The sequence below is a fragment of the Helobdella robusta genome (assembly GCF_000326865.2).
Source record: "Helobdella robusta unplaced genomic scaffold HELROscaffold_12, whole genome shotgun sequence".
Classification (NCBI taxonomy): domain Eukaryota; kingdom Metazoa; phylum Annelida; class Clitellata; order Rhynchobdellida; family Glossiphoniidae; genus Helobdella; species Helobdella robusta.
The window spans coordinates 3,787,407-3,809,992 of NW_008703664.1; the positions used below are offsets into that span (position 1 = coordinate 3,787,407).

General features: G+C 30.6%; 2 protein-coding genes across 2 annotated transcripts; one reads left to right on the forward strand and one right to left on the reverse strand.

The window, feature by feature from the left end:
* Positions 1-354: 354 nt before the first annotated feature.
* HELRODRAFT_156400 (hypothetical protein) lies at positions 355-6,023 on the forward strand (the record flags this gene model as incomplete). The annotated part of the gene is made up of 10 exons (XM_009013744.1): positions 355-428; positions 1,148-1,413; positions 1,487-1,569; positions 3,390-3,525; positions 3,603-3,744; positions 3,824-3,946; positions 4,049-4,184; positions 5,297-5,394; positions 5,459-5,570; positions 5,889-6,023. 10 exons carry the CDS (start codon positions 355-357, stop codon positions 6,021-6,023), a joined length of 1,305 nt encoding a protein of 434 aa, XP_009011992.1.
* A 3,482-nt stretch (positions 6,024-9,505) lies between these two features.
* Positions 9,506-17,639, reverse strand: HELRODRAFT_73094 (hypothetical protein; the record flags this gene model as incomplete). The annotated part of the gene is made up of 11 exons (XM_009013745.1): positions 9,506-10,850; positions 11,740-11,864; positions 12,516-12,598; positions 12,656-12,813; positions 15,737-15,848; positions 15,983-16,090; positions 16,359-16,548; positions 16,630-16,775; positions 16,867-17,001; positions 17,199-17,333; positions 17,531-17,639. 11 exons carry the CDS (start codon positions 17,637-17,639, stop codon positions 9,506-9,508), a joined length of 2,646 nt encoding a protein of 881 aa, XP_009011993.1.
* Between the last annotated feature and the right edge of the window lie 4,947 nt (positions 17,640-22,586).

A 22,586-nucleotide genomic window follows, 5' to 3' on the forward strand; every position in this document is an offset into this window, starting at 1 on the left:
TGATTTTTCATTTTTCTCAGCATCTTCATTTTTATTTTTTCAATCCCCATTAAAATAATAATTTTTGCTAAAAACAATCAAATATTATTGTGAATGTACTAACTGTCGCTGCTTCATTTTTGTAGTTTTGTGGATGCCAGAGCTGCATAACAAAGAACAGAATTTCTTTACCAGTTTAACATCATGGTTTTATTTAAGATTTTCACCGCTAATTATATTTTTTTGATGAAAACTTTTTACCAATTAATTATGGAAGGTTGCTTGCGTTATTAATTTAATCTAACTTAACAAATTTATTTCTATTTTTAAAGATTATCGTTTTTTGGTGGAAAAATTGCCAAAGAATATTTTAAAATGATTGGTGGTTTGTTCATTTATAATCACAAGGGAGAGGTTCTTATTTCCAGAGTTTATCGTGATGATATCGGGTTGGTGAAACTTTATTTAATTTTAATGTTTAATCTTTTCAACATAGATCAGTTTTGATGAGGTTATACAGAATTTTAAAAAGGCATGAGTCAAAATTAACTTAAGACGTCAATCAACAAGCGAGGCAAATTACCAAATATTTTTTTTAGATTTGAATTTGCTAATAACATTGAGAAATAAGTGACTCGAGCAAAAGGTTCCTCAGAATTCAAAGTAGACTGGATTACTCTTTTTCTTCATGAATAGGCAGCAATAAATGGGTCTAAGAAATTGTTCAAGTTGTTTTAGCAGGCAAAAGGCATTGTAAGAAATATGAAATTAGGTTATACAATAAGTATGATGAAATTGTTTTTCCATATTATTATCCTTTAAAAAGTCATGTTCTGACAAATGTAGAATTTGTTCCAGCATTCAAATTGACGAATTAATAAAAGAAAGAATGTAAACAGAATGCAAAGTAATGAAAATGAGTTACATATGTATGATAAAATATTGAGTTATTGAGTCATTTTTTAAGGTGAAAGTAGGTGAAGAAAAATGAATGAATAAGAATTTTGTGACAATTTTGTTGTTAATGAAGCCCAAAATTATCTAAAGTTGGCTGAAAATGATTTTGAGTCATGAAAAGGGTACAGAAAAAGTACCTCTATAGGTTAAGCAAAAATCCAACAATATCTAGAAATGTTATTTTTAAATATTGATTATTTTACATTTTTAGTCGAAATGCAGTCGACGCTTTTCGAGTCAGTGTAATACACGCAAGACAACAAGTCAGATCACCTGTAACAAACATTGCTAGAACAAGTTTTTTCCATATTAAGAGATCTAATGTTTGGCTGGCTGCTGTCACCAAGCAGAATGTTAATGCAGCCATGGTATTTGAATTTTTAATTAAAATGGTTAACATCATGCAATCTTATTTTGGCAAAGTGTCAGAAGAAAATATTAAAAATAACTTTGTGTTGATCTACGAGTTGCTGGATGGTTAGAGCAGTACTTATATTCTATGACTAAATGACTAAAACCTATTTCTTTTAACATTTTTTACTAACTTCAGAAATTTTAGATTTTGGTTATCCTCAAAATACTGACATGGGAGTTTTGAAGACATTCATCACCCAAGCAGGTATCAAATCTCAGGTTGGTTTCCATATATCAAAATCCTTAAAATTATCTTTAATTTTTTTGACCAAATTAGGAATCTATGAATGCTAATAGCAATAGTTTTTTAAGTAACATTTCTTACATGCCTAACTTTAATAGAGTAACACTTTCAGTGTGAGTATATTTTTCCCACAATCTTTTTTATCCTTCAACAATGGAATTGTATTGTGGGGCAGTTTAACATTATGTGGTCAGGCCTCCTTATAAAGAACTTCTGTACAAAAAAATCTATATAACGAACTTTTTTATGTCCTTTGGAATTTTACATATAAAACTTTCTGTAGAAGGAAAATAATTTCTTTATGACGAACAAAATTTATAAAAGTTAAAAAAATATCCGACAATTGAAAAAAAATTGTTGATCATAGTTACATTTTTTTAACCTAAAGTAAGTATATTTTGCATTACTGTTTAACGTATTATGCTTTTTGCTACATACATCGTAAGTTCATACACATAATGTGTTATTTTTCCTATTTTTTGTAATTATACTGCTATGTAATATTACTCTTTGTTATGAAAATAAATTGTTTAAAGGTTGTTTTTCATAAATAAATAGCATATCTTTCATTCTTTCTCCTGCCTTATCCGTTCAGGACATTGACGACCTTGAATACCATCAACCTCCACAAAACTTGATTTTTAACACTTTGCAGTAGTTGAAATGTGGTGATATTCAACAGGTGACACAAGGATTTCACAAATGTTATTTGTTGTTTACCACGATCTCTTCTCCCTACAATCTTTCCAGTGGCTATTGGATTTTCCATTTCTTTCTTCTGCATGATGTGACCGAAAAAACTTTAACTGCATCTGTCATATTTATTTGTGGTATTTTCTTTTCTTCATAATCGAACTGTTTTAATTCTCTAAAACACTCAGTACACCCCATACACTCAGCCAGGCTCAAAAGGAAGAAATATATTCTAAGCTGCTACTTGATTTGTGGCAGTTGAAGTACATTTTGTTCTTTGAGAAGATTTATATGGCATATAAACCCATTTTTAGGCAGTATAGATTTTTTCCAGAGCAAATCTTATATAACAAAATTTCTATGTAGCATATTTTTTTCTTGGAACCATCAAGTTTATTGTACGGAGGTCCGACTGCATTCGGTTGAAGGAGAGTGACTAACTTTGAGCAGAACAGAATGCACTTCAACTACCACACATCAAGTAGCAGCTTAGAATATATTTCTTCCTTTGAAACCTGGATGAGTGATGTTATTGTATTCAGGCATTGATTCTGCAAAATTAGCAAATAGTTTGGCTATTGGTAAAATTGCAATTATTTAAGTTTACAACTATTTAAGCTGTGTGTATGTATGCATTTATTTAGGACAGCTTGTGTACGCTGATATATACAAGCATGAAATGAACTGCATTAAATTATTTTGGATGAAAATTATTTAAAATCATTAAAATTGAAATTTTATGTTATATAGAATGAAATCTTGTGCAATAAGAATTGTTTGTTGATTTTATCCATCTGTAATAAAATGTGGTAAATCTATTAATTGATCTGTTTTTTGCAGTTAGTTTTAATTCAACAAAGTTATTTAAAAAAGGATTTGCCTGAGAAGTTTTATAGACAGTCTTATATATTAGATGATGCTTATTTATTTACATAATGCTTAAAATAATGTTTAAATAGTGTTTTCATTACTTAAAATTTTTTCATAATTTTGAAAAAAAATTTGTTTACGAACTTTTTGGGACTTTTGGATAATAAATAATTATTAGGTTAAAGATTAAATTATTATGTTTTTGAAGCTTTTATTAATGAAAATTCATCAGACAAAAGAAGAGACAAGCCAGATTACGTCGCAAGTGACTGGCCAGATAGGGTGGAGGAGGGAAGGCATCAAGTACAGAAGAAATGAACTCTTTTTGGATGTTCTTGAATCAGTTAACCTGCTCATGTCTCCACAGGGTTCTTACATTATTTTGACTTGACTGTTAATTAATTCTATTAAAACACTCAAAAAATTTCCTCTTCCAAAACTCAAGGCCAAGTGTTGAGCGCTCATGTTGTGAGTCGGGTGGTCATGAAGAGTTACTTGAGTGGTATGCCTGAATGCAAATTTGGTATCAATGATAAATTGGTCGTTGACAGTAAAGGTCGAAATACAACTGACGAGCTCACAAAATCGTTGGTTTTTTGGTTTAGCTAGAAATTGATTATTATTTTATATAGTTGAACTAAAGCATTAATGTTATTTTCTTAAAAGAGCGGGAAAAACGTCAATAGCGATAGATGACTGCCAGTTCCATCAATGTGTGAAGCTGTCGAAATTTGAGACTGAACATAGCATTAGTTTTATACCTCCTGATGGAGAATTTGAGCTAATGAGGTTTGTTGCATATCTTTTTCATCATGATTGTTTCAGTTAGGTGCTAACGATGAATTAATTGTCTTCTGTTTGGTGATGGGGCTATGTTATTGAAAACAACAGGTATAGGACAACAAAGGACATAAGTTTACCATTCCGAGTGATACCTCTTGTGAGGGAGGTGGGCAGGTCCAAGATGGAGGTGAAGGTTGTCGTAAAATCAAATTTCAAACCATCATTACTTGCCCAGAAAGTAGAGGTTTCCATTTTTTTTCTCACTTTCATTTTTTTGATAAATTTCAAATGGACCGCAATGTAGATTCATTCAGTCAATTAGAAGGGTTAAAGGATTGAAAAATAATGAAATATAATAATTAAAATAGTCTACTAAATAATTGCTTTTGAAATGACCACAGTGACGGGGACTTGCTGCCAACACCCAATTTAGAATTTTTTTCCCCGCTATCAGCTGACCTGTATGTATAAGTTATTTTGTTTTGCATAATTTTTATTTGGCCCAGATATTTGCTGCAAATACTACTTCAGTCAACTTTGCAACTGGACATCTTTGCTTTTAGTTGTTTTTGTTAAGCTACTTAGACATTTACATTCAACATTCAATTATTTTTGTTGGAAATAAGGTTACCAACTTTATTGATGTTCCAATTTTTATGAGATATGACAATGGGAATGAATAGTGTTGAGAAAAAATGGAATTTGCATAAAAAACCATTATTTTCATGCCTGTGTGTGCGTACTTCTTTGGATATACTATTCATTAATTTTTTTAATTTATGATTAAAGTTTTCAATAATGTGCTGTTGATTGATCTGCTTTCGCCTTGAAAGCTCAAAATTCGTACCGACAGTTCCGTGAAAGATCACATAATGATTGGGGTAATAGTTTTGTTACATTCAGATTGTGGTCTTTTGGCGGCTGGAAGGTAATTTCATCTAAAAGAACAGGCTTTTTATGATGCAATCTATTTACTTTAAGTCCAAATTGGATTTGTTATAAATCTGTGTGGAGTCAGTGTAGACCAAATTAAAAACCACTGCCCGAAAATTTTGAATGCTGAATTAAATTAAACACTAATCTTTCTGATCAGTCCAGTACCTGATCTATTGACCTCACCTTTGCTTTTTTGTAGTAGGTTAGCAAGGAAGAAATTACGGATTTTACTCAATTCGTGCTCATGTTTTGATGTTTTAGTTAACTTTTTATATCTTATTTGCATTTTGGTTTTTTATTTAATGCAGGAGATGTGTAAGTTCTTCACATGACTTTGTGTTTTAAATGGATTAAAAATTCATATTTTAATTTGGTTGAAAAGTCTAATGTATCAACATAGTATGAAATGAACACACTTAGGTCAGGATCCCAACTCCTTTGAACACAAGTGGTGTTCAAGTCATTTGCATGAAGGGAAAAGCTAAATACAAGGCCAGTGAGAATGCCATTGTTTGGAAGTAGGTGCCATTTAGTTTGTCAAATGAAAATTTTATTTTTTATAAAATTATTTTCATTTTCAAGAATAAAACGAATGGGAGGTATGAAGGAGTGCCAACTGAGTGCAGAAATTGAACTTCTCAGCACTGGAGAAGGTAAAAAATGGACCAGACCTCCAATCTCTATGAACTTTGAGGTTCATCTTTATTCTTTAAGCCAATTTTTTAATATCTAACATTGTGTGTGATGTTTGCGATGTATAATGTCTGATGACATCGGCCAATCCAGTTACACCACTTTTGTGTCCACATTTTGAGGTTAGAAGAGGTTGTTACCCTCACTACTTCTATGCTTGATACCTGTCAAATTAACTTACACTTATTGAGATTTTGCCGCTTTGAATACAAACTGGGTACTTGTCTTACCTTGTCTTACTTTTATTCACACTCCCCCTTGGTTTTTAAACTTTTTGGCAAATTTGATTTTTGTATGATCTAGAATTATTTAATTTTAGGTTCCATTTGCTCCCTCTGGATTCAAAGTGAGGTACTTGAAAGTATTTGAACCAAAGTTGAATTATAGTGACCATGATGTCATCAAGTGGGTCAGATACATTGGGAAGAGTGGTCTCTATGAAACAAGATGCTAAACTTTCGCAGGCGGTTGCTGAATGAACAATATTTTAGTTAACGCATGTCGTGTATGGATTATTTCATGGAAATAATTTTAGTTGGAATATTAAATGGTTAGCTAGTTGTGGTCAACATAAGATTTAAAATTGTATGGCATATATAAAATACATTTTTGTTCGCAATCTTATGATACGGACCATATATGTGTCGCGACTAAATCTTTTGTGTAGTTCAGTTAATTTCGCTTTATTGTATAAAGATAAAGCCACAAAATCATGAACTTCGGGTCAAGCAATGTTCTGTTAATGAATTAATGCAACAACTAGTTTCTTCCTTTAAACCGAGCTATAAATCAATCAAATACGTTCATTTTTTGTTTCTTTCATTATTCAATTTACCCTTTTCAATTTTCTGTAGTAATTGTGAAAAATTATTATTTCCGACATATCTTTTATTTAAGATTGGTAATTAAGTTTTTTTACTTGTTCCATAATAAACAATTTAATCACTTTCTTTTACGTGTCGTATTTGTCAGGAACTTAGTGAAGGATTCACCCATGTCGTTATTATTATATGTCATACGCTTGTTTAAATAATTTGAGGATCATTTGTGACAGTCAGTGTTCTAGCTGTCATTGTTGCATATTTGTTTCAATAGTTGATAATTTGATGTAGCTTGTTATAATTGAAATTTATTACAATAAATATAGTTGAATGTTAACGACTTCAGCAATTTTCACTTTTTCTTTTCCTTACGAGTTAGACAAAACTGTTTTTGTAGCTGTAGAATGTAGAAGAACAACGTATAAAAGTGCTTGAAATCAAGAAGGGAAGTTTCGCAGAACAACGTGGTCATAATCAGTGTCGAATGAAAAATATCCGACTTCGGCCCTTCAAAAATTTCCGAATCCAGGTAAAAGCATGGAATCATATGATTCAATGGGTAAAAGTTTCCGACTCCCAAAAAAATATTTTCAACTTGCATCACAATTTTACTAAAATCTCACTATCAATGAAAAATACTTTTAAAACGCTTAAAATCACTTAAAATAATTGTTTTTGTTAGTAAAATTAATTTATATTTATGTTTTAAAACAAAAATGTGACTAATCACATATTTTTCATATTCATTTATTCAAAAAGCGATTTTCACACTTAAAATTTATTTCCAGTAATACAGGTGATAGCGTGGCTACTATATCTTCCAAAAATCATGATCTTAAAAAAATTTCAAAATAAACAACTTTTTTAAATTCCTAACATTTTCCCCGGAGTCGTTGCTTTTTTGCATATATGTATATATTACAATTTGTAAAAAATTATTGAAGGGAGGATAAAAAGTGGTTTGCCCCTTAAAGTTGGCACCTATGCTTAGTACTAATTAAATAATGGAGGGTGACCGAAGTCCCATTTACGCCATTAAGAATAGCTAACGCAAGTTCTTAAGTCCCATCCTATACCTAATAAAGCTGTTCAAGGCGGGACAGCATATGTTCGCTTCTTTATCAAGCAAAGATGCGAAGCCAATTTTTAATAAACTAGTCTAATTGAATCAAAACCTTGAGTTACATTTTACATATTTCTTGTATAATAAAAGTAATGTAAAACTTGGTCTTATCGTACTACTAAGTGTTGAGTGGCAGCGAAAATAGAATTGAGGCTCACGTCAAAGTAAATGCTTACGATACAAAGTTTGGTGACGTTAATATAATGGATACTCCCCAAACAAATAGATATCCTGTCAAACAAAAATTGAATTGCCTAATGCTCTTTTAAAAATACCTGTATTGCTGCAAGTTTCCAAGTTCACGTTAACTTTCAAGTTAATTTAATCAAGATGTGGAAAACCTAGCATTGTGGGATGTCAGTGAATTTATCCGTGAATGTGTAAAAGCAAAGGATAAGTTGATATATCGATAAACTAGACTTGTTTTTATAACGATTTATTGGGTAGCAAAATCGTTACACATCTCAATCGATGTTCAAAACATTTGTTTAATGGTCATGAAATAAGACGTAATATAATAAGTATTCTGAGAGTACTAATAAACTGTTTTGTGTTACTTACCAGCCATTCGGTGGCGTAACTAATATGAATAGAAAAATACAATGACTGTTTATCATTAGATAATAAACAGCAATAATAATAATATGTAATTTATACAATACCCAATGCATAGCGTTAGGGGCAATCAGGTCAAGTCGCGATCGATATCGTACCCAAATGCTCGACGAAGTAAGTAGTGCTATAAATGCTTTTTATATTATTTTTAATATTAGTAGTAGTAGTTTGGAACGCTTTAGGGACGCTTGGATGTTCCGCTGATAGTAACGTCGCCGAAAGCTTGTTCAAATAAAAATTTCAAAGTCGCTTATTTCGTGATTCCATTTTTGGACCCATTGAAGAAAAACTAAAAGGTGGGAAAGTAATTGCCACTTTTTATGATTGTTAAAGCATAAGAGTTGAAAGTTAGAGAAAATTAAATTAAAGATTTTGAGATTGGAGGGGATCAGTCATGCGTAGGTATTTTAAGATCTTACGCTAAATAGATTTATTGATGATTGTTCTCTGACAGATGAGGTAAATATAAAAGATCCTAGTTTAAAGACAACTTGTATTACAGATTAACAAATTTAAACTGCTTTAGGCAGTTCTTAAAGCAAGTGTGAAAGTAGCACGAAGCGTGAGGCCGAGAGTGGGAGCGGCGTCTTTTTCACAACCCAAGGAAGCAGGTGTTTAGATCCGCATCTGTCCGCCCTGGTTAAGGTGGCGACTTAACATCATTGTACGAGGATTAAAATTAAACATTTCACGCTAAATTTATTTTTAACAATTCAACGGCCGTAACCGTGGAGTAGATGTGACATTTCTTCTTTTAATGCTTTGACGAAATCTGAAAAATTTACATCTTTGGAACGCAAGAAAATATCCAAAATGTTATCCATGCAATAAGCTAAGCAGACATAAAAGCATTGCACAATAATGCTATAAAAATGATTACCTCCTTTCTAGAATATAATACTAAGAAAATATTAACTAATTTAAAATATTTTAATGATGTATAACACCAAAATGGAATGGCACTATTCAAAATTGCCGAAGTCGAGAAATTCTTTACGTAGTCCATCTTTGCCTTATTTCAGCAGAAAATAAAGAGGATGTGGCGTTCCGACCGTTGAATCATTTGGAAATGTCTCGCTAATGATTCGTTTTAGGGTGGTTTGACGTAAATATAAAAAATTCGCAAAAATCTGTGAAGGTACACATGGTTTATTTTTAGAGTACACAAAAATAAAATCCATTCGTGTTAATGTGAAATAAGAAAATGTTTACAAAAGTGGGCAGTTTAAAAAAATTTATTTATTTAAAACATTTAAACAAATTTTTTATAAGTACCCAACATGAAAAAGGCCAAAATTAAATCAAAAGATTGAATTTGGTTAATCTCTACTGTTTCAAAAAATATGATTTGATTTTAGCTAAAGAAATAAGAAAAATTTAAAGGCTAGTACAAATAACTGGTTGTAGACCGTGAACCAGAACGGTAGGTGGAATCTCTTGAGTTAATAATTCTAGTTGCCTGTAATATATTACCTGTTTTCTTTCTGAATCTGGTACAGTGGGCAAATAAAGAAAAAGTACTGCAGTATTTGAAGATTGACTTTTTAATATTTCGTTTACTTGTTGTATATAACTATCAGAGAATATTGGATCCGAATTGGATGTGAAGTCTGAAGATATGTGCATATGATGCATTAAATCGTCTATTTCAACCACTTTGATTTCGGCCCTAATTCTAAAAAGGTTCAAGAAGTCAACTAATAGGGACTCAATGCGCTTCATTTCTGAAGAGGAATTCTGACAGCAGGCAAATATTCTCAAGGACGTGTGTTTCCTCCAACCAGGTACCATATGAAGTATGCATGCCAGTTGCAGCAAAAATAAGCACGTCTTATCAAAATTTACCGATGTTGAATTTAAATTAAAAAAATTAACGGGCCATACATCGATAAACATTTTCTCGGAATAGCTTTCAATTTTAATTTTATCCAGAAGATGAAAATGTCTGAAAAGGCAAACATTTTTCTTCAACTTTATGGCATCTCGAATCATCAGTACGTACTCAAGTTTAGAAAATGATTTTTCTGTATTGACATGGTTGAAAATGTCAAACGCGTCCTGCTCTTGTGCTCGCATCTCGTTCCTCGTATAGAGTTTCATAATATTCATTTTTCTACTGTTAGTTTGTGGAATGAATTTTTTTAATGTATCTACGGGCATAGAGTCATCATAGAAGCCATAACAGACTGTGTTTGGTTTCATTCCACCAATACCAGAAATTCTAATTAAATGGTGAATACCTTGACGGATCGACGAAGACATCGTTAATTCAACAAATGCTTTAGCGTTCAACTTTTCTATCAATTTAACCCAGATAAGGTACTCATTTTGAAGAGGGTCTGTTTCATCATTATCAAGATTTCCGACTTTAACATGACCAACAATGTACAAGCCGCTTTTCTTCAAATCATTTATAAAATCAATAAGTTGGCTGCTCATTCGAGGATTGGCTACTAATAAAAGCATCTGAGGTCTCCAAAATTTTATGTGATCCTTTCTAAAATCTAATAGCAAAAGATATTTTCGAACTTGATGAAATATCAAGGCCTGACTAATGGAACCCCAGTTGTTTTCGAAGCCCCTCATATGAAGGGCAACAACCAGTATGATCAGACACGACAGAGCTATCAGTGCATAAACATAATTTATAAAAAAGCACATCACGATGCAGCCAGCCAAACCAAGGAGAGAGGTTAGAGATGAATAATACTTGAACATGGGTCTGAAATGTAAATATTAATATAAATTAGCCTACGTTTTTAATGATTATTTGATGATATAAATAAATTTTATGATTCAATGATGGTAACTTTAAATTACAGAAAAATTGCGTGTTCAATTCCTATTTCAGATGTTATGAAGAAGGGAAGCTTATTTGTAGGCGCCTAATTAAATGATTCGATGAGTTGGTTATGCAATACATTTCATTTTCGAAAAGTAAAATATTATTTTGGCAATGAAGTCCTATAACTTTCAACAACTTGGTTTTAAAGGTTATTTGTATATTTAAAATTTATTAATTTCAACTAACGATTCCTAATATGAACCTAATTAATCAAAAAATTTATTAAAGCTGATTTTGTGATATTATAAAACCATCAACCTAGTGCTTGTTTGCATGCCCTCGTCGGCTCTACAGATCGTTAATAGGACAAAAAAATTTGATTTTTTAAAACTTCTTTCAATCCAACAACGCGCCCCATTTCAAAGTAAAATTTTTTTATTTTTTCAGTTGAATAACATAATGTACATAGAATAGGCTATTAGATTGAAAATTATTATTCGATAACAAGCAAAGTGCTGTGTAGGTGATAACTAATGAAGGTTAGCCTAAGAAAAATACATTTCCTATAGTTAACTATGAAAAAAACGTGTTGCTTGAAGAAAATTAAATTTTCTTTTTTTTTCTAGGCTAAACTTGAGAACGCACGGGCTAGGTTTAATCAACAAAATTAACTTTAAAAAATATTAGACCCCCCGAACAATGAAAGGCTTTTTTCAAATAGCAGCCCGGCCACGCGAGTATGTCTAGTATGAAGACACAATGAAAAAAATTATCATAGATTTGAATAAACTGTCTGTGAAAAATAGTGAAGCGTGATAACACTGACCTAAAATTAGGAGCTGAAGTGAGTTCAAGTGCCAAGCAAGCCAGGTTGGTCATGGCATAAGCCAGCAGGAACATCTCAGAACACATGGGAGCAATGTTGTTCAACGATCCTATCAGTAGGACCAACTGAAGATGTTTTAAATAATCAATTATGAATGTTTCATATATTATGTTATTCATATCACAACACTTCAAATGTTATGCTAGACACGTTTTGAATCTGATTTATTCAAAATGCCTTTTTGCAATAAGGTGTCCTGAATCAACTTGAAATGCTGAAAAAAGAACTTTTCACAACAATCTTCTCTCAAATTTAAATTTAAATGAAACGAAAAAAATAAACTTTTCTATTAAATAACTTGGCATTCATTTCATTATTCAACTCGAAAACACACAAACGTTATTCATAAAATATTCCCTACCAGTCTCAATATCTTTCATTTCCTCATTAGCGCCACATCTCGCAGTTTTTGTTAATTTAAAAAAATCAGATTTCAGTCTACATACATTTTTTTTTATAACGAGAAAGGTACAGAGAGGTACGTTTAGATTTCTATAGCGATTTGGGGGAAGTTGAAATCATGAATGTAATTAAAATTTTTCGAAAAAAGTGATTAAAGTGAATAGGTGTGCCAGCTAAAAATAATGAAAACGAAAATTTATATGAATTTATAAAATTCTTTAAAATTGTTATTGGCTAGTTAAACTCATTCACATCGATGTCAATAAATATTTGAAAAAACAGCCAACGTAATAAAGTAAAAAGCTGAAACGAACCTGCGTGAGGAACCAGGAGATTAAAACTGCGACAACTGGATTTCCATTTTTGGTGGTCACACAGGCAGGCTTCAGCAGAATACCTAACAACAGAAATCAGCAGATTGACAAAATGAAGGAACTTTAAGAAATGGACTTACCATAAATGTTATCCTTAGCAAGAGCAAATAATATCCGTGACCCACCGATGAGGTTGCCGAGGGCAGCAGAGAGGGTGGCAGCAAACAGGCCGATGGCAACAAATGGAGACCACAAATTCACAGACAGTAGAAAATTATAATTACCGATTAACAATTCCCTGTTTTTGGTGTGCAAAATAAGGAATGATTCATTATAAACTGATTCAATACACATTAACGATTTGTGTTGAAAAATCAAAAACTTGTTCTAAATATGAAATTTCAAAAGTGTGTGCTTTTTTAAATGTAAGTTTCACGACGACAAAGAGTTCAGCAAATGCAGAAACAATTAAAAAGTGACAGTATTGGTTGTTTATTGTTTGATACCAGTAGCTCCACATTGCAGGTGTGAAAATGACGTGTCCATCGCATACGACAAGAAAAGCATTCAAAAACTCATGCAAGAATTGAACAAATCAAAATTAAAGATCCCAATAGAATGTTTTGTTGATAACAAACTAACTCTTTGTGACATGATAATTCAAAACTGCATTAACTTAATCAAAACATCTCTGTATACAAAAGCAACAAATAAATATTTGTGCCAAAATGTTGAAAGCGAATGACGCAAAGCATACTTCAATAGCTCCACAATCACACATTGTTGACAAAAGCCATCTTATACACTCGTTCATATGTACAGTCTGCAAGTGTAAATAACAAAACTCAAAATATATTGGAATGGCTACTATAAGACTAACCATGCCATAAAAAATCATTCTAAAGACAAACATGACGCTCCAACAGACTAATAAACGCAATTACAGGCCTGTTACTTTGAGTAGTGTTGTTTGTAAGCTGTTTGAATCATTTGTCAAGGATGCGTTGATAAAACATTTTGAAGATAAAAAATTGATGGATTACAGACAATATGGACTTACTAGGCAGAGGTCTACGGTGATACAACTTTTGAAAATTATGGTTATATGGACGGAGTTATTGGATGAAGGTGACAAAATTGATATAATTTATACTGATTTTGAAAAGGCGTTTGGCAAGGTATCACACAAAATGGTAATTAAAAAGTTGGCAACGTATGGGGTCAGTAATGGGCTGATTAGATGGATACAAAATTATTTAAAAAATAAAACTTTCTGTAAAAGTAGAAGATCGTCTGTCAGAAAAATATCAGATTACCAGTGGTGTTCCACAGGGGAGTGTTCTTGGCCCTATGCTTTCCATTGTTTATGTTAACAATATGTTCATTGTTTTAAATGGAGACAATGATATAAACCTGTTTCTTTATGCAGATGACGCTAAAGTGTTTAAACCTATAAAGAAAGAAGAGGATGTGATTAGCTCGCAGGGATGTTTAGACAGAATTGTTGATTGGTGTAATGTTTGGAAGGTTAGTATTAACAACATAGATAAGTGTGTTGTTATGAGACTAGATTACGGTATTCATAATAAATACCTAGAAAGCAAAGAAAAAGTACGGGATTTGGGTGTTTCATTTGATAGTAAATTGAAATTTACAACCCAAATATATGAATCAATTAACAAAGCAAATGCGATTCTAGGCATAATATACAAAAATTTTCGTAATTAAAACAAATTTTCTTTCTTACAGTTGTACAAGGGTTTAGTCAGACCAAACTTGGAATATGCAGTAAGTGTCTGGAGACCGTGGACCATAAAAGAAATAAAAGATATCGAAAGGGTCCAGAAGAGGGCCACGAAAATGGTAAAGAATTGTTCCAATTTAAAGTATGCGGAAAGACTGAAATATCTCGATCTGCCCACATTGAGATACCGTAGAAATAGAGGAGATATGATTCTACCTTTTAATATGTTGAAGAGTGAATCTGATGCTGGTCATCCTGTCATTGAAAAGGTGATTGACAACAGAACAAGAGGCCATAAATTAAAGCTCAAAGTTAAAACCTTCAATAAAAATCTAAGAAAGTATTATTTTACAAATCGAGTCATTAGATCGTGGAATGACCTTCCTGAAGATGTGGAGTGCTCTTGTAACATTGTAGAATTTAAAAAGAATGTGGACAATCATTGGTTTAACATCCCTTGGAAATTTGAATATGATTGTTATAAATGGTAAACAGTAAATGTTTGCCAGACGTTATATGTTTGTTTAATTTATTATTCAACAACTGAAAAATGATTGCCATTATTACTTCATTATTTTGTTTGTGGTTATTTATTATCATTAACAAAATAATGTATATTTTTATTTCAATATATATTATAATATCGTTATTTCACTGAAGTTTTCTTTTATTTATTGTTTTATTTATTTAAATGGTTATGTATCTATTTGTTACACTTCATGTTACGATTGTGTCTATACATATTGTATGTATGATGTGATGGGGTGTACACATATGTATCTGTGATGGATTGTTTTATTATAGAATTTCTATTTAGGTATATTTATTTACTATTTATTTAATTTTATGTGTAAGTATGTGTGACTATTTTGTGTATAGACAAGAATGTGTATAAGCAAATGAGTGTTTGGATGTATGTGTGAACTAAATATATTTATATTGTCAGGTTAATATATAGTTATTGACATTTAGTGGTTATTACTATACTTTGTGTGATATTTTTAATGAACATGAAAGTATTTATATGTGTTTACAGTGTGTATAGACGTCTGGGTAGGAGTGCTTTATTAAGATTATTTATTATCAGTATTGTTTTATTATATGTATGCATGTATTATAGATATATATATATATATCTATACACGCTATCGATTATTTATGTAAACTAGAACATACATGAAACACGCAAGAATTTCCTTTATGAACTCAATAAACTTGGAAAAATAACATGAAATTATGCCAGAAAAAATGAAGTGCTTAGTTATAAACAAAATGATGTAGACAAACGTTGTGATATATATTATATTTATACACAAACGTACATACAAACATACATATATAAATACACATACACAAAGAAATTAATAAATTATTACTCATATAAATGAAAATATTGAAAAGTCCTACGGCAAATAAATTGATAGTTATTAATTAAATTATTCAACAGTAACTAATCATTCAAATAATGGGAACCAACTTGGAAGCAGTGGCTGAACAAAGAAGCAAAATAATGATGAAAGTACTCAAGGTGAAGAGGGCAGCACCAATTGTCCCTCGTGGAATTGCTTTACTTGGATTCTTTAGCTCGCCTGTTGTACAATAATACAGCGAACTGATCATATCAATTGTATTTTGAATGATGACGTCTACACACGACATAAAAATAAATTTCTAATTGAAGTGGCTTTGTTCACTGTGCAAAAATAACAAAACAATAAGACACCTGACATGTTGGCTCCATTCATGATTCCAGTGACACTGCTGAATAAAACTGCAAAAACAACTGCAAAGTTCATCTGCTTGCCTGTACTATAATCTTCAACATACGAGCCTGCAGATTTATATTTAAATTCACATTTTTGTAGTCTAATTATAAATAACCTCTAATCCTAAAATCAAAAATCTTTCAGTTATTATAAATGACACAACCATAAATACGAAATAAAAAAACATTTAACACAGCAACTTATAATGGATCGTTGCAAAAGAGTTCAGACCTAGAACCCTGACATGTAACTAGGCCAGTTTAAGTATCGAAAAATTACTTTAAACACTTTTTATAAACGCAAATTTTTATGTGAACAGAACATACGACTGACTCTCAAGATTTTCTTTGAATGTTGCTGAACTGAGTCCAGTATATGGAGCAGTGTTTGGTGTACAATTTGGATACAGTGTCCCTTCATCAAGGGCCCACGTTGATTTGTTGTTCCCCGTTGGGTACTGCACGCACATACCACCCTTTGCAAGCATGCTAATTATCACAGATGAGCCACATATAATCACAATCTGATAAAGTTGGGTTTTCATTTGTGATGAAATTTAAAGATTTTTGTCACATTTTATTTTACCGATTTAAACAATAGTTACCAGAAAGGTGAAGACATTAGTTTTACCATAAAGATGACCTCCGATAAGGCAAATAGTCAAACATATGAGCAGTGACAAAGATGAATACAAGTAGTTCCACCAATATGACACTGGCAAGCCCTGTCCTCCCACTGCAATCAGGGTACCTATATATTTAGTAACCATGTGTTGGAATAACATATTTGCATTATGAGCTATTAGTGACAAAAGATGAAAAACGTTTCACATATAAAATACCGTTATGTCCGAAGTTGGCAGTTAGTGCTTCAACGAGACCAGAAGTGTAAAGGCCACAGCTGACTACCTGAGCTAAAAAAAATAAAAAACCAATACCTCCTCCAAACTCTGGGCCCAAGGCTCTGCTGATCATAACTGCAGTTTTATATGGCTGAGTTATTGAAAGTCAACTTTTAATATGACACTTAAAAAAACAATAATAATAAAAAATATAAAATAAGAACAAAAATACAAAAGATGACAAAAGATGTCAAAAAGACAGCAAAAGACACAAATAGACACCAAAAGACACAAAAAGGCATCAAAAGACACAAAAAGACATCAAAAGATACAGTATGCTCCTCCCCCCTCAATGGCTCCATTCGTTGAAACAGCACAAATAGATAAAATGGTCAAAATCATTATGAGATAAGCCAACATGAACATCAACAAAGCTTCTATTAATCCTGCTTGCCCTAAAACAAATCCTATAAATGGTGAAGTAAATTATCAGAAAAAAAGACATCATTTATTTATATTTTTTAAAAATCAGAAAAAATATTTGAGAAGTGGTGGTTCATCTTAAATTAAATTTAATTCAAGCAAACAAATTGTAAGACTTTTTCAAGACATAAGTAACCAAAAAATGATAACCTAATTAGAAGCAAGAATAATTTCAAAAAACCTAATCTAAGGAAAAGTAATGTACTGAACATAGCCATGGCTACTGGACAAAATACACCAGCAAATGTTCCTAGAGTTTGTTTGGATCTAACATTCTTGTTCAGTAACATCTGAACTTCTGAATGCTGCTTGAACATTATTTAATACAACTAATACCCACAGTTATTTAAGTTTAAATGGACTAATTTTGATTACAAATGCATTTTATAAAAGTACAAACAAATGAAAATAAATATTAAGTAAACAGAAATAGAAATGATCAGAAAACTGACTGGAGCACAAGTTTGAAAAGTCGGATTGCCTGCCTCATCATCACAGAGCTGCAGAGACGAGGAACTCATCAACAAATGATGATCCTCCTCCACCGAAGAAGCAACATCCAAAAGTTGTGATACATCGCTTGTCGATGACATTTTTCTAATGACACTTTTTGTTGTAAATATGAATATTCCCTCTGCATTCATTTAAATGTAGTGTGTTTGCAATTCAATTGAAGTATAATGAAATGATAACAGAAGCATAATAAAAGCTTCATATAAGATGGGATAAACCAAATAAAAATGATTTTTGAATTAGAGAACTATAATAAGTTAAATAAATCTTAAACATAAAAATAAAAATTTACTTAAAAAACTTAAAAAACAATTTCAGCAATGATAAAATTACTAAACTTAATTTTTTAATAATATATGTAATCATGTAATCCATTGATGTAATTCCTACCACAATATATATCTGATAACATCCTATTCATACAGAGGAATAATTTTTGAGGTTATAAATAACAATTCAAATTTGTCATCTTAAATTAAATTTGCTAAGTGAGTCTTACTTCACTGTAATAATTACTAATGGCCACATTATCTCACAGCATCTCACCATATTACATTGTGTCATTTATAATATTATATCATCATATTATATTATATTTCATATAAATGTTTTGAATAGAGAGTAAAAGAAAGATACCAGAACCACAAATCAGTTATAGCAATGAATATATCTATGATACAGATAATCGTATGAACATAAATTATAATATAAATAAATATAACGTTTCACTAATAAATGTTATAATTATATTAAAATAATGTATATATGACTAGAAAAATCAATGCAGATTCTGGTTTAAAAGGTAATGATTTTTTAAATTTATTTTAATTTTATTATGACTGCATTTATTTATATTTTATTTAGTGCACTTTGTTACTTGTTTTCTCGAATGAAATAAAGAAACGATTCCAAAAATCAATGCTTTTAATTACTTAAATACTTAGTAACATTACTCTTTTACAGCTTATATCTAATTTTATAGTTTAACACTTTTAACAGTTTATTTTATAGTTTACACAAGAGTCTTGTGACAAGACATAAATAAACTTAAACATAAAACCAAATATAATCTTACAATCAATGTCATTACATTACATACATTACCAACTGACTTTATTTAACTAACTTGGAAAAAAACCAAAAAATCAATTTGAACATTAAATTAAATCATAAAATATAATAAAATGATTATCACTAAAAATAAAATGAACCAGACTAACAAATAGACAGTAAAAAATGTAAGAACAAAGTAAAACGATTCACTTGCAATTTAATTTAATAATTTAAACAAAAATATCCATTAAAATCAAAAGAAAGTTTGATTTGATAAAAATAAAAAAGTGAGTCAGGCAACTGACTTCAAGCACAAGCAGTCAGGCAAAAAATGAGATGTAGTGTTGTTGAAGTGTAGTGTGCCTCAGGTCTGGAAAAGTTCATCATAAAATCCATTGCATTTTTAACTTTTATTAAGAAAACAAAAATATATATATAATCTATTTCTTGGACAATGACTACCCGAAAAAACGTAATGAGTGGGAAAACGCCTTTTCTTGTTAAATTTACTTTTAATCCACCCAGTCAGTAAAGTTTGTATATAGACAAAGATATTAGAATGTAATTACGTTCTAATATCTATGTATTTTGTAACCAAACATATATATACATAATCTATTTATTTATTTATTTAAGAGAAACGGCTTGGGCGAACCCCTTGCCAACAGTTAAAATGATCGAAGTCTCGAATAATTTAGAATCATCATAACAAAGTTCAAACTTAATCGATAAAGTCCTTTCTTGTAAAAAACGTTGAAATTAAATTAATAACAAAAGACATTCAAATAAACATAAAATTTCAAATTTGTGAAAAATTATTCAAATTTAAAACGATAAATAGTTCAAATGATAAATTCAAATTAAAATTCAACAAAATCAAAACCACCAAAATATAAAATAAACTTTAAAAAAATAGTTGAAACCAGCAGATATAATTGGTTTTTTTTACAGTATTTTATATTTGTTTCAAAACATACTGAGCAATTATTTCACATTGTTTTGCACTGCTTGTTGTTCTTGGCTTCTCAAAAGATAACGGCGACTTTTTTGCTGCGTCTCAAATATGCAAATTTTATAGATGGAAAATTTCATAACAGAAATAATAAAAGAAACGTTTCTACATCTTCTGCATTGCCAATTGTTTGAATTGAATGAACGTAATATCTCTATCCTTTAAGTAAAGTTTTCAACACTGCTGCTCGTCTAGTTGCTCTTGCCCCTATCTCTTCTCATGTATCTCCATTCCTTGTTTCTTAGCATTGTCTAACTATAAAATACAAAATAATTTTTCAAATATACATATATATGTATTAAATCTAGCAATAGCATTGAAATTTTCAATTTAACCCAAATAAAACTGAATTTATCATTAAGCTCTTACCGTTTAATTAATGCACTACTTGTTTTCAATTCAACTGCAGTTCCTATATCAAATACACTAAAAACGCTTGGAGTAATCTTAAATAAAAAAGACGCAAACTGCAAACACTGCAATATTTTGAATAGAAACTACAAAAAAAAAAAATAAAAAATTAGACTGTCTTATGACCAAGGACAGAAAAATAGTACACATAACACGAGGAATGTTTGCATCTTGAAATGAAAAAGTGGTAATGAATCCACCAAACGATGTACGTATAAATGAAATTATAAAAACACGTGTGTTCCCTACGCTGCTGTACGTATAAGCATGCAAATCAGAACATTAAAAAAGAGAGACAAAGACAGATTGAAGACATTTGAAATGGAATGTACAAAAAAAACTTAGAATCCGCTAGAGACAGATTATAAGAAGTGTTAAAATTTCTGTACAAAAGATCATTAACGAGTTTCCTGATGGGTTTTGTTCTGTACTAATAATAGAAAAAACCTGGAAACGCTAAAAATCTATGTAAGTTGTACGGGGCGAATGAAAGTACTTTGATGTTACGGGATGTCAAAACCACTAGTATCAATTAATTAATTTATTCATCATATTTGTTAGGTCACTGTCGCTGAAGATGAGTTTGAATGAAAAACTTTATATTAACCGTTTTATATGAAATACTGAGAGTGAAAAAACTGTTAATTTTTTTAAATTAACAAAAATTGTTCTAAAAGACCTAAAAAAAATAAAATAAATACTTCAATTATTTTTTTCAAAGTTATTACTAAGGAAATTATTCAAACAAATCAAAAAACCTATTTTACTTATATAGATAGCTCTTGAATGGAAACAATATATGTGATGAACTTGCTGAGAACATGCACCATCAAGACGATATATAAATTTCAATTCCGAGCGGATTTGCTGAGTTCATAATCAATTTATTCTTTTTCCAAGAGCTATAAATCTTACGTAAAACACATTAACGCCTCTTTCCCTATGAAAAACTGTTGAAGCATACGCTTGTATTAACGAATACACGAGAAACTGAGCAATGCCATGGCGTAATAACTCTTCATACTTTCCATTATTTATGTCAAACTATCTATCGCAACACGCTTTTTGTCTAAATATTATTAAAAACGCTCTTTTGAAGGCGCAGAATATTTTATACCTTAGTAGAATACATCTTTACAACCGTTGATTTAAAATGTAATAGTTAAATAACAAAAAATAATCAATTCATTAATGAAATAAATGTAATGTTGAATAGTCTATTGTTTTGCATTATAGCGAATATGAAATGGATTTTTCTGTAGCAGAACTTAATTATTATAGCGTATAAAAGTGGACAAAAAATCATGCCTTGCGCTATAATATTTTATCAAATAGACTGATAGGGCAGTTGATTTTACTTTCATACATTCATTTCTTTACCTTTAAAAGCTATAAACTTTGTGAACGGGAAAAAAACTAAAAATGGACTAAAATTTAGGAGTTGCTCGGAGGATGAGAGGTACATAAAATAACTAAATATCTTTCCTTATGCAGAGTTTTAGTGTCTTTTATTTTTTCGTAGTGTCGAATAAGCATCGCAAAATTTCAAAAAAGATTTGTTAGAATATTTTATAAACTCAAATTCAGAGATCATGTTACTCATCTATTTCTAGTGATTAAGATTTTGACAATAAAACAACTCTTCGCATACATATTATGCCTCTTTTTTGTTTTTAAATTTCTTTGCAACAAACTACCAGTATATTTTAAAAATTGCCTAAGCTTAACATGTGACTTGAATATCAGAACAACACGTCATTTAAAAAAATTTTACATCCACCCACAGAAATCTTTTATGTTTCAGTCAAGTCTGGACCTAAGCTGTGAGACAATACCATTCCATGCAACATAAAGAACATTGCTAACCTTGTTTTGTTTAGGAAAAAGTTATTCGAGTTTTTATTAACAATTGACCCATCATAATATCATATAAAAAATATATGGTTCGATTTTGTTATTATATTAATTTAATTTCATATGTCGAAATAATCGTTTATTTTGTTGCCACGTTTTGTTTCGATTTACTCTTTAAATCTTATTTCACTGTTTTGGTTGCATTTTTTTGAATGGACGCATAATAACTAATTATTATTTAACATAATAGTTCTAACGTTCATATTATTTTCCTCTTCACATTTTTCTCTTTACTGAACTGAGACGGGTGGCCTATACAAGTTAATTTTCTTATTTAGTCTCCGAAGACCATTAATTGCTATTTTTTTGTGCAGTTTTTCGGTTTTGAATAAAT